The sequence below is a fragment of the Plectropomus leopardus genome, chromosome 13, assembly GCF_008729295.1.
Source record: "Plectropomus leopardus isolate mb chromosome 13, YSFRI_Pleo_2.0, whole genome shotgun sequence".
Classification (NCBI taxonomy): domain Eukaryota; kingdom Metazoa; phylum Chordata; class Actinopteri; order Perciformes; family Serranidae; genus Plectropomus; species Plectropomus leopardus.
In genome coordinates this window covers 15,452,372-15,465,579 of record NC_056475.1, presented here as the reverse complement: position 1 = coordinate 15,465,579, position 13,208 = coordinate 15,452,372, and the positions used below count along the sequence as shown (strand labels likewise).

General features: G+C 39.0%; 1 protein-coding gene across 3 annotated transcripts in view; it reads right to left on the bottom strand.

Annotated features, from left to right (window-relative positions):
* Positions 1–13,208, bottom strand: part of LOC121952187 (rho GTPase-activating protein 26-like) — a 99,047-nt gene that overhangs the window by 31,259 nt on the left and 54,580 nt on the right. For all 3 annotated transcript variants that reach the window (XM_042498714.1, XM_042498712.1, XM_042498713.1), the window contains 8 exons: positions 13,015–13,115; positions 11,614–11,708; positions 10,040–10,118; positions 8,003–8,039; positions 7,631–7,696; positions 6,544–6,618; positions 6,370–6,454; positions 5,448–5,506 (listed from right to left, as the gene is read on the bottom strand). In XM_042498714.1, the coding sequence (XP_042354648.1) occupies positions 5,448–5,506; positions 6,370–6,454; positions 6,544–6,618; positions 7,631–7,696; positions 8,003–8,039; positions 10,040–10,118; positions 11,614–11,708; positions 13,015–13,115 (597 nt within the window). The remainder of the gene's footprint in view (positions 1–5,447; positions 5,507–6,369; positions 6,455–6,543; positions 6,619–7,630; positions 7,697–8,002; positions 8,040–10,039; positions 10,119–11,613; positions 11,709–13,014; positions 13,116–13,208) is intronic.

Here is a 13,208-nt window from a genome sequence, read left to right as displayed (position 1 = left end):
ATGGAAGACAGTTCATATTATCACAAAGGTTCCTATTTTGTTTACAAACAGAAATAGAAAATATCTGGCATTTCTGTCATGTTTTCTAGACTATTTTGTGTTTCTCAATATGCATTTGAGATTCCACTGCTTGAATTCCCATCATGACAAGTTTACGAAATCATAAAAATAGATGTTATCATTTATTTCAAGATTTTACAATGCAATGCCAGAGAAAAAGATTCATAAAATTATACATCCCATGTCTGAGCATTTCTAAGACTTTTGAAACATAAATTTAAGTCACTATAATACCAATTAAGACCTTATTTTTAGATTAATGAACTCAATGCCTTTTAAGAGTTTTTAAGGATCCGCTAGAAGCCTGACTACAGTCTTTTTATTGTTGGGACTGATGCCAGCATGCTTGCTGTTTAGTGGGAAGATAATACTGTTGGCCAGGCTTTTAGCTCAGCTCAAACCCTCACTGTAATGTCCCTTGAAATGTCATCATATGCCATGCTTCAAAAGATGACATCCAGTGACACTTTCTAACAATCTGATATTCTCCTCTTTGTCGCAAAGCCATGTCGGTCTTTCCAGCAAACCTTCACAGCGAGTTAAGTAGGATATTGTGATGATTAATAATGAAAACATACCAAGGAAACAGAAAAGGGAAAAAAGAGGGTTGGTTGGAGTATGAGATCAACACATAGATTGCTACAATGTGATCTGTAATGTGGGTGTCTCAGTTTTCCAGCTTATTTAAATACCATCGCTCACCTTGGGTTTGTGAGCTCAACAGAACAGAGTGAGAAGTTGAGACATTTAAAAAGCTCTCTGGGCAGAACTACTGATTTTTTTTGCTTTGAAAACATGCCAGTTGAGGTGGGTCAGGCTTCTGATTAGTATGCTGCCTGGACACCTACCTGTGGAGGTACTCCAGAGACGTCCAACTGATAGGAGACCCCGGGGCAAACCCAGAACATGCCAGAAGGATTTCTGTATCTCCCCTGGCCTGAGATTGCCTTGGGATCCCCCAGGAGGACCTGGAGGAAGTAGCTAGTGGGCAGGGCATCCAGGCTACTTCGCTTAAAGCCAGGGTATTCTCTTGAAATCAACAAATTCAGACCACATCTAGGTGAAAAGCCTACCATTGCAGAAAAAGGCTTAAAGACTGTTTTTTTTCATCTGCATTTGTCGCATGTGTAAAACTACAAACTCATGTTGTTTCAATCATGTTTGCATACTGACTCTAAAACTTTTGTCCATTGTTTAAGTTTTACAAACAGGTTCAAATTGCTTCATTTTTCACATCTGTCAAAAGCATTTAGCAAATGTGGCAGCAGGACACATCAGTGTCAAGAGAGTGGAGCGGAGCACACTGTATCTTCCCATAACTCAAAGATGACTCACTTTCAGCAGGTCGGATAGTAATATTCAGATGGACAATGATGCCAAGAAGGAGGAGGACATGGGCTGCACACAGACAGAGAAAGTGAAAGTGTGGGGACAGAGAGGACAGCTCAGTCCATTCATACGGCTGCAAAACGCAAGACGCAGGCAGAGTGAGGTGAGATAGAAGGGTACCTCGAGTGAAAAGAAGCAAAGGAGCAAATGTGTCACATATTGCCAGTTTTCACAACCAACAGAACAATTAAACTCATCGGACTCAGTATGGTTTCTGTGTGTAACGTTTTTGTTTTTTTTTCAGATGACAAATTTAAAAAATGCATAAAAAAGGAATCAGTGTGCAAAGATCTTATTGCTGAAAACTACTGCACAGTCTCTAAAGCAATGGGTTGTACACACAAAGAGCAATGGAAATAGTGTGAAGAATGAAAAAAAAAAGTCCTACATCCTTTGTCAAGCATTGCATGAAGTAAGTTGCTTGACGGATAGTTGGTTCAGAAAGTTAAAGAAATTGCTGAATGCAATCACACTAATTTAGACATTGGAAAGGTGTAAGGGGAGCAGGATTCCAGACCCTGTTCGACAATCCAACAACAACTTCATCTGATGGAGGATGGATAGATAACAAGATCATATTTTGATAACAAAAAAGTAAAATGAAACAAAACAAAAGAAACAAAAGAACCCCCATCAGCTCAGTTGCTTGAAAAGAGTAATAGGATCTTTTGAAGCCTGTGAAATATGTGCCACGCAGGTTAGACTCTCAATGTCAAACTGTACAATGGCTTTAAATTCAAGTCACGGTCATCATCTCTTACCCGTAAAGCATCTCTTGTCCTTTCATCTCTTTCTTTTATGTACTAGGTATAAAGCAGAAAAATTAGAATGAAAATAAAAGTGAATAATGTCCGGTCCAGCTTTTTAGTACCTCAACTGAACCGTCACCTTGCAGCACTGAAAAGTGAAGGCCAATGAGAAGTGAGGTGGAGGAATTCACGCAATTTACACAAGAGAAAAAAGAAAATAATGGTGAAATATGAGGACCAAATTGATGAATAAAATGAGACAGAGATACAGCAAGCAAAATCTAATGACTCGAGACAGAATAATTACTGTATGTGTGTTTTCTTGGTACTGGGCTGGCACATGCCCGAGGCAGGTATGTGTAATCCAGGTGGCACTTCACCCTCCCTCTTTCCATCTCCCTCTCAAAGTCTACATTTTATGGTCTAAATCAGTTAGAGATCCCCAAACTTCATTTTGAGACTCACATGAGAAGATTCATATACACTTAAATTATTGCAATGACTATTTGAAAGTTTAAGCAATCTATCTTCAAAACAAAATAACTTATCCTGACTCCGCCCACCGCACAAATTTTACAGCTGCTGTTTGACCCAACTAAACCTCAAAACATGAAGCTCTCCACTTAAAAACAGACATTTAAAACCAGATTAGCATGGGATGGGAGAAAGTAAGCTGAGACGAAACTAGAGACAGAGGTGCATGTAAGGTTCACGAGCAGGCTTGTGGGAGGAGCTGAAGAAGATCGTCAGAGAGAAGGAAAAAAGGGAAGAGCAAAAAGAGTGAGCTCCATCAGGGACATTGTCCTCAAATCACCCTGCTGCTTCTGCAAAATTTGGCCTTGAATAAAAATACAAAAGAGCACTTACGTAAGCAGACACAATTCTGCACATACGCGTTCACGCACAAAATCATCACATGCAAATGACAGACACCCCTATAAACAGAAACTGATGAATGGCAGAGGGAAGAAGAGAGATAGGTTCTATAGAGGGAAAGAACTGAAGTGAAATGAGATATATAAATCTGTAAACTTATATAAGTAGTTGGCGAGTACATGTAACATTTTACAGTTATTACAAATCCATGAATGCATGCATTATATAGTTTGGGTGATCCAAGTTGGTATCAAACCAATTACCTTGGCCTTCATAACTGCCACGCTCTACTGCTTTCCCTGCATACACACTTTGCTCTTTTTCTCTCCAGCTGGCCTCACTATGGGACCATTTCCTGGTACCGTTGCCACAGACACACGGTCATTTCCTGGAGTTCCTTCCCCTGTCAGTTTGGCTTTATAGAGGCTTAGCTACCAACAAACAAAAAAAACAGGTCAATGACGCATTCTGTATTACATTAAACCAGACTGAACTGGACCAACTGCACCTGGGCTCGCTAGAACATCACTAACTGTAAAAAGTAGATATACAGTAGCAGGATTGGACTAGAGCATACAAAGCCGAGCAAAGCTAAACTAGACCAAAAAAGGCCAGACGAGACCTTTAAATATTAAGTACTACATTCTGCAGCGAAGAGTCCTCATATAAAGTCTCTTTTTTATGTTGTAGATCAATTAGTGCTTGTAAATGTTTATTTTGTAGCCTAGGAGCCACATGCTAAAAATAAAATATGCTGAAATAATTGCAGTGACTGTTGGAGAGTTTAGGCAATTTGTCTTCGAGACAGTCAAGTGTTTTTTTTAAAAAAATCTGATTATGTAACACAGCTCAATACACCACACCCATCAGGTGCTGGTGAATAAAATTAAAGAAATTCAAAGATTTTGCAGCTGCTATTGAACCCAACAGACCTGAAAACTCCCTTCAGCTTTTTTGATCAGCTCCCAATCACTTTTTCTCTTCCTTAGGAGTTTGGATCTCATATAAAAACTGTGTAAAAACACTTGACACAGCAGATCAGTCACATACTGTGCATACTAAACATAAAGCAGCAGTCAGAGGGCTCAGCTTACAGAGCGAATGAATAGACAAAGGCGACCTGGTGGCACAGTGGATGCCCTTTTATCTCAGTAGGTGAACCATTTATTTGTTACTGGTTTAATAGGAAGTTGTGACCTCACTCATGAGATGATTCATGTGATATGTGGTCATTCTTTAAATTAAACTGAGAAGGAATGCTTAAGAAATTGCTTTAAGCAGACATTCATTCGGAGAGGAAAGAGGACAAAGAATCCCTGTTTCAATAAAAATGAAAAAATCATCTGATCTATCTGTAATCCATTCATAAGATGTACATACTACATCAACATGACATGACTCGAGGGGATTTCATCTTAATTCAATAACAAACCAAAGGCTATTTAAGGATTATCCTGTTTAGCCTAAAGCATAGGTTTCATTTAAATATTTTGGGGGGACATATATGAAACTGTGGGTTTGGGGTTCAAACACTCTATTTCCTGCATGCTGGTGAATATTTATGCACAACTTTTTTTGCATTTTCTGCATCAACTTGTGGTGTAAATGTCTTGAATTTTGTCAAAACAAAAGTCCTCTGGTACTTGAAAATCGAAGCCAACGAGAAAGTCTGAAAAAAATCTAAAAACTGTAGTTCCATGAATGGCCACTTGAGGCTGGCTTGAAAAGCGAGCACCCAAACACCCAAATTTATAGCAGTAGCCTGGTACAAAAAAACAACAACAAATCAATTTTAAAAAAAAACTGTTTCAGTCTTTGTAGCTAATTTTAACATTAATGACAACTATCCTGAGGGTTGAATTCTTAAATACTTAGTTTGCACAATAAAATTTCATCAAAGCTCAAAGTAATGCATTATCAAGCACAAGTCATGTTGAGTGACGGGCAGTCTGCAAAAGTGTCCTCGGCCTGTCAATCAGATCCACCCTTCACTTCCCCACTCTGCCATTGCCTTGCCTTAATATGGTTATTTCTGGCTCGAAATAAAGATGGTGACAGATGAAATGTTGAACTCTACGCTTCAAAACAGAAGTCAACAAACCAATGGGTGACATCACTGTGGCTGGCTACGACCATCATATTTTCAGTCTTCTTTTTTTTCTGGGAGGGGAGGATGCCCTTGATGTAAATATGTGCACGCCCAAAGCAGAAATAGACACAGCTTGTTGTATTCTCTTCATGTAAACCGGATGGTCCATTATATAGTACGGTTAACCTCAGTGGGAAACTAAAAACCTTAAACTGCAGGAGAGTCTGTTTTCGGCTGAACCCACATTGTAGAGGCAAATAAGACACATAAAGGAAAACACTCACTGGCAGCTTTGATGAAGCTCCTCTGGTACTGGTATGTCATAAGAGGAGCCGGCAGCACTCTGGAAACACACGAGAGGGAGACTTCAGGTGCAGAATGTCAGCTTGGAAAATGGAGCTTTGCAAAAATTAATAAATCTGGACAGTTCTGGAAGCACACCCGTCTAACTATGCTCTCCTCGACTTATCTACACCGTGCCTGCTTGCACAGCTGGACATCAGTTTATCGCTGCTGCCTGAGGAATGTAATGACTCCTGCTGGTTGTCAATGAGGCCTGATAATCCTAATGCTGTTAATGTTTAGTATGGTGACTGAGTGTGGATAGTCAGTCTCTCTGTGAAGCAGTCCATTTATGTTCCAATGAAGCACCTGTGTGTGTATGAATGTGTCTATATGTGAATGTTTGTTTACCAGTGTGTATGTGTGTTGTTCACAGTGTAGATTAATTCAGGTACAATAGATTGCACACAGCTTGAGCACCACTTCTCTCTGTGCCTCTCCTTCTACTTGGCCGCCTACTCCTGGCCTCCAAGGAAAGATAGTCATTTAAAGGAATACATCAGCCCCCAAATGGTGAGGTGTATCCCTTTATCAACTTCTATACAGTGACCAGCAGGTAAGACTAGGGCTATACTGTGGAAATATGATTGTGATCAACTGTGTGAATAGAAAGTATAAGAAAAGATCATTTGTGCTACAATTAATTGGAAAAATAAAAACAAGAAAATACTGTTAAAAAGCTGAAGAATTAACAAATTATTGAGCTGGATCCAGGCCAGAGATCTGTTTTTTTTAACAAAATGCTGAGACTGTAAGCAGCATCATGCTTTTATTCAAGACCTCAGAAATTTGTGTTTCCCAGTATTTGCTTTTTTAAAAAATTATACATTGTATATGAATTTCTTTCAGTGTTTTCACACAAACCTGAGATAATGCTTGATAGCACTCGTGATAGTCTTGATCTCCCACTCTTGGTTTTCCAGCTCCACATCAGCACATGTCTTGGGATCTGATGGACAAAAACATGAAGATTACCAATAGATAAGGAGAAAATCTATTTTACTTTTGGTTTTCTAAAAAATATGTGTTTGTGTTTACCCATTGCGAGGCTCAGTAGTTTTTGGACTCTTGAGTTGACGCCAACGATTCTGTACAAGCCCTGGTCATCGATACCTGGTATAATTAAGGTAAAGGCAAGGTAAGGCACACCATCGAGAATCTTTCTACTAAAATGTTAATTCACCCTCTTAGAAATCAAATCCTCAAAATTCAAGCACTTTAAGCACCTATTACAAACCCTGTGATAATAAGATGCCACATCTCTATGCTTACATAGAAGCTTTTTTTTTAAACCTGGCACCACCCAAAGACTGCAATTCAATTAATCTGTCACAGAAAATCAAATTGCTGAATCTAAAAAGGGGTATGAAGAATGTTATCTAGTGCAGTGTACATTCCTTTTTTAAAATTCGTTTTCATCCTTATTTATCACTTATTTCTTTTCCTTTTTTCTCTTGCTCTGACTCTTGAGCTACTGTAACGTGTAAATTTCCCCAGTGTGGGATTGATAAAGTCTAATTTTACACACTTAATGGGGAATAAGAGCAGGAAAGCCAGCAAGGTTTACATCAGTGATGAACTATTTCAGTGCATCTCAAGTAAATTTAGCATCCAAGTACATATACATTTGCCTTGACATTTAATATATTAACATCCAGTTTTTTTTTTTTTTTGATCCACTTCTATTTCATATACGTCCCTCATGTAAAGCGCAATCCTGGCAGCTCAGAAACACAAGGGCCATCATTATATACAGTATAAATGGAAATGCATTTGCGGTGCGATGAAAAGCCAAGGAGGGATCTGTAATAGATGCTCTTTAAGCAGCCGATGTGCTGTGACATTTCAGGAGAAAATCTGTAGAGAGGGACCTCCAGGTGCATCACGAGACAATATGCTCAGAGGGTGGAGGGTTTAAATCCCCCTGATGACCTTTGACATCTGTCATTTCAAACCCCCCTTGACAGCTTCTGTGTTGCACAATTGGGTCTTAGATGAGTGTATATATTTTTATTTCTACCATACACATCTCTTACCAGGAAGTCTCTTAATATTGGATTGATTGTCAAGCTTTCACTGGCAGGAAATCCACAGAACAAAAAAAATAAAACATGTATCTGAGTACCTCGAGTCTCCACCGCGTAAATGAATTTTTTCATCACGTTAAACCCGATCACATCCAGCTGAGCCACTGGCAGAGAGGGAGACAAACAGAATGATTACAGTGAGAGAAAGAAAATATTTGTCAATTTGAATTTGCTTTGATTTCTTCAATGACATAAAAATATAAAAATGAAAGAGTACTGAAATACTTATATTGTAGAGATGTTGAATCAAAAAGCTCAGATATTTTTCGGCCAAATCAAAACAAGCAAAGTATTTTGAATACTCAAATTGAAATCTAGCATCCATGTCAATACAGAAAGGGAGATGATAACGATAAATCATACTCTACCCTTGAATAAGCAGTTATATGATACCCATTCGAGCTACTTACTGCCTTCAGCCTGGTTGTCTTTGTTCAGATTGTATACCTGAAAATAAAAAACACCAACTCCTTCAGACAGAAAATGGTTTACAACTTAGCCTAATGAGGGCAGAATATTTTTGTACATCACAACATCTGTAGTCAACATTTTACTGACAAAAAAAAGAAAAACACACCTGTTATGTTCTGTTGTGCAGTTTACAAGCTATTAGGCTTTGAATGCTTGTTAGAAAATGCTGCTTATTCCACTACTGAGGAAACCTGAACACATTATCTGTGATACATCAGGACATTGGAAAACGTATTATTTGTTAAATGTTTATTCTTGGCTTTTCTGCAATCTACAAAAACTCAGTTCCCATAATAATGATGAGAATATTATGCTTATTGAGGCTCTTTGTTAATTCCAAAACTTTTCATTTTTGAAAAACAAAAAAACATTGTTAGAGAATATCCATGAGTGGCCAAATGTAGAATTCACAAGTTTTTCACATTAAAATAATAAAAGTAATAAACCGACTTTCATATAGAAAATACAGTAAATATAAAGTACGTAACTATTTGTGTTCTAAATCCACCCCATCTGTATGGGTTTGTACAGAATGAACTGTACCTGATGTGGTTGCATTGTGCAGATGTGGTTACAGACAACGAAATAGCAGACAAAAACAAAGGTCGGGTGAGTTTAAGTGAAACATGAACATGAACCTCTCTTGTTTTATTACAGATTGCCTGAGCTCAGCAACTGCTTGTTTGAGCCTGCGGTGGCTTTATTGACAGTGATTACCTTTGCACGTTTGAATGTAGACATGGGGATGAGAGATGTGTTGGGACATGAATGTGACTAAATGAGAGTGTGGAAAAAAGCACTAACACAAGCTTCAAGCCTTTAAGCTGAAAATTAAATAGGTATAAACAAATACTTGGGGGAACAGGCTGTCAACTTTCCTATTAGGACCATGAACACCAAAATTATCTATGGGGTAATGACTCTGTGTCAGTGCCATTTTTTTGCTTGCAACTCTTCAAATGAAGCCCTCATTGCAGGTTGCATACTATATGTGAAGGGTTGTGAGCAGCTCCACCCAAAGACTGATTTTCCCTTCCAACCTTTTCAGATAGTTTCTTTGTTACACGCCCAAAGTAGCTAAATCACCAAGTATTTGGCAAGAAAAAGAGGAGAAAAAAGTGCTGAGTTTCCCCTTTTGCTATCTGATTGATCATAATTTGTTCTCCATTTTATCATGTGAGTCCTCAAGGCCAAGACACACCAAACCAGCATCAAAAACTAGTGGCAATGATGTTGCATTGCCTCATGTCAACTGCGTCATGGCCAAAAAACTGCACTTGAACACACTGCGAAGACTAAAGCCAACAGCCATCTAGCATGTACTGTATGTCCTGCATCTGCATGAGAGGAAATAGATCTCCATAACAGCAGGCGGCAGTAATCTGTATTCTTCATTAAAAAAGCAAAACTGGAAAACTGATGGGGTAAATTCAAGATGCTAGTTATCTAGTACATGAACACTACAGCCTGACATAATAAATTTGTTTTGATCTCAAGACCTCTTGACTTTAGTCATTTGTTTGCTCTCTTTACTTCTGCCTCTCTTCTTGTGCACTGAGCTTAAGTGTCAATCAGAGTGATTACATTCACGCCATCTCCAACGCTGATTCAACATGCAGATTCAGCTGGGAAAAAAGGCAGACAACGGACAGCAAGTGCCAACGATGCATAACACACCAAATAGTAGGATGACATGCTCACTGATGGCCCAAGACTGACCGACAACCGAATGTCAGCTTGGTGTGTCAGGGCACTGAGAGGTGTCCTGAGCTCCTGACTAAGAAGCAGTGCCTTGTATTAGCAGGTGACATCATATTATGTACATCCTGACAGCTTGTGCAGAAGTCAAACCAATGCCACAAAAATCATTCTTAACATCAGAGCTCTTGTTTTGCTAAACAGACTTGTTGTCCCACTGCCTCTCTCTCTTCACTCATTTGTCACGTATGAACAAACTGGTAACCGTGGTAACCTACCGGTTCTCTCCCATCCATGGCCTCCATCCACAACCTGCGGTCTTCTTCTGACAGAGCCTGCATGGTAATTACGCCTGGCCTTCACACACACAAACACACAAACGGTACATAGGCTTTAAAAACATCAAGATTTGAATGGCAAAGACAGACCATTAAATGCAACCAACAAGCCTCACAAATACTGGCCGAACACGCACACAAGGATGAACATGCAGATACATCATTATAACAATTATAATATATAAAAGTACACCTAATTAAAAGTACTTTATTTACACTGTTTTTGAATGCCCTTCAGGTGAACAGACTGTTGTTGGGGAAAAAAAAAAAAAAAAAAAAGATCCCTGCATGCAAATGTCATACTTATTCAAAAGCAAAGCATATTTATTAGTGGGTGCCAGAGGTATGACTACTGTATCACCTTCCAGTAAAAACAGATGATCAACAGCTTTTTCACCATAAAAGGATCCAAAAAGGACAAAGAATTTAGCCAGACAATTCACTGAGGATTAAATTAACTGAGCAACTAAGATATATCAACCTGATACAGGCAACCTTCAGTGTGCAAACACACACACACACAGTCTCATTGGTCATGTGCATGCCAGTCTTCTAAGGTTTCCAATTGGTCCTATAGAGTCTGTCATCCTGTCACTGGCAGCAGTCTCACCTTCAGCTGTCACCACCCAAACTGCCCCCTCCACACAGACCAATCTATACACTGTCCTTCAATCATGACATACCATCCGCAACACAATCGCACTCAGGTGCATGTGTACAGACAAGTTCTGAACATGGGTGCAGAATCCATGCAAAGTAAAACAAATGTTTACAAAAAATGACTTAGTCAAATGTATTCATGTAATTATGCAATGCACAAATTATGTGTAAACACACAGTCTGAGGAAATACCACCTACACTCATGACGGTAAAATAATTAAAGGCACAATAGGGAAACAAGTAGAGGAGATGATGACAAGGTGAACTGATTTGATGGAGGAAGGTCAAAGTTGTTGAGGAGTACACAGGAAGGGGGAAAGAGGAGGGTTTAGGAGGAATGGATGAAGTGAAGCATCACAGGAGGCCAAGCCTGAGAGGAAAAACGGCAACAATGTCTCATCTTCAGCTCCAAATCAACTGAGCACCCCCATGTGTTTGTTAGCTTTCATTACACCATAAGAGCACTGACGCTGTAATGAGCTACATGAGGACGGCATTTACTGGTGTCAAATTCCTCAATGCTTCCATTACATTCGACAACAAAGCCCTTAATCCCTAAGCCCAAAATATCTAACTCTTTCCTGGCTTCCTTGTGTGCTTTTCCACTACAGCTGTTGGGTTGCTGGGAAGAAAATCACCTAAAAAAACATTATCTAATTAAATGTATGTTTGAAACAAGTTGTGAAATAGAATCTGGTGTATTCATTCCCTGACATTCCCAAGAGAATTTGACAAATTCCCTTTTTTTAAGCTGCTGTAGATTTCCACAATATTCTGGAGATGGAAAAACTATGAAATAAAAGCCTTCATGTCCCTAATTTAAACAGGAGACACAAATCACACACTCACTGACCTGTCCACAGCCTCCACATCAAAACAGAACCTCTTTTCTATTGAGTCTGTCTTCCTCCTGGTGCACGACTTGAGGGTAAAGCTCTCCTCTTCTCCCTGACAAAGAGAGTAAAAGAGAAAAAATGTCATATTACTTTAAAACAGTAATTTTGATGCATGCATAATAGCATGTACAGCCTAAAAATGGTGAGAAAACACGCTGGTTATTTTAATGTACTCAACACAAGAAAAGAACAGCCCTAACAGTAGAGCAACCACATCATGGGTGTTAACTGAGATAATGGATGTTTTCTTGAACAAGACTGATAATTCTGACATATTGAGCAAAACCCTCTGTAATTTTTTAGATTTAATATGCTTTTAATACTTTATGACTCACTTTCATTCTTGTCATGTTGGATACCAACTGCTCAACTTCCAATTGGAAGAACATTGAGATAATTTTGGACAAACACTTCTGGTGTGAGATGGGCAATAACACAAATCTCTGCAGGAGCTGGATAACAAGACATGAGTTTGAAACTGAAAAAATGTTTAAATAGTTTGTTTTATTCATTTCATTTATTTTTCTAATCTCTAATTAAGCACCATGTTTAAACTACTGCTTTATACACATTCAGCATACATGCACAGCATTGCTGTTTGAAACAATAACGGGCCCCTGTCTGATGTTATCATCTTGACTCTATGATCCGCTATATGTTCTTTAGATATTACCGTGTGGGAGCTGAGAGGCTTTCTGTGACATTCAGTGTTTCTTCTTTGCCTTCAGTTATACATTCAAAATGCTCTGTTAAAGCCTTCAGAAAACAGGCCTGAACTTGCACCAGCTTTAGGTTATTTAGTGTGTAGGTGGAGAGAGTGATAACAGATAGCACTTTGAGAAAATAGTTGGAGTCATGCTGCCTACTCAAAACATCTTTGACGACGCTGAACTCTCATCTTTTGAGGCTGCCACTGTGGGAGAAATTGTTAAAACTGATATCTGCCCGGATGACTGTTCACTGGTGTAAAATGGCACCAGGCATCAGAAACGCTCCTCAAATGGCTCTGAAGGACTGAAGCAAAACGCGACATTTTTATTGGTGATTATTTGAACTAGCTGAAGAGTTTCCTGCCTGCAAAAATCCATTGCAGCCTCCCTGGAAACATCTTGTGACATCATGTATTTGGGAATTATCAAAAAAATACACCCAAGAGCTTATTGTGTTGGAGAGCAGCCCAGTGGGAGATCTGGGAGAGAATAAACTGTAAATCAGACAACATGATGTTGTGTATATGTATGCGCATTTGTGCATAAGAGTGTGTTTGTCTAAGTCTTTGAAACACATAGATAACTAGACGGATGAAAAACCTGGATGTTAAGTGATACCATGACCTCACAATGGCCAAAGGTACTTACTGTTTTCCCTCCTGATTTAGGGTCAAAAAGGACCATGGTGACCCTCTTGGGCTCACGATGATATGTGCAGTAGTACTTCACCCAGGTAGAAACAAATGAGCCTGAGGAAAAAAGGAAAATAACTGGTGAGGAGGTTAAAAACAAAACCACAGGAGAAAAGAGGAATACAGAGAAAACAGTGATGTCAAACAATC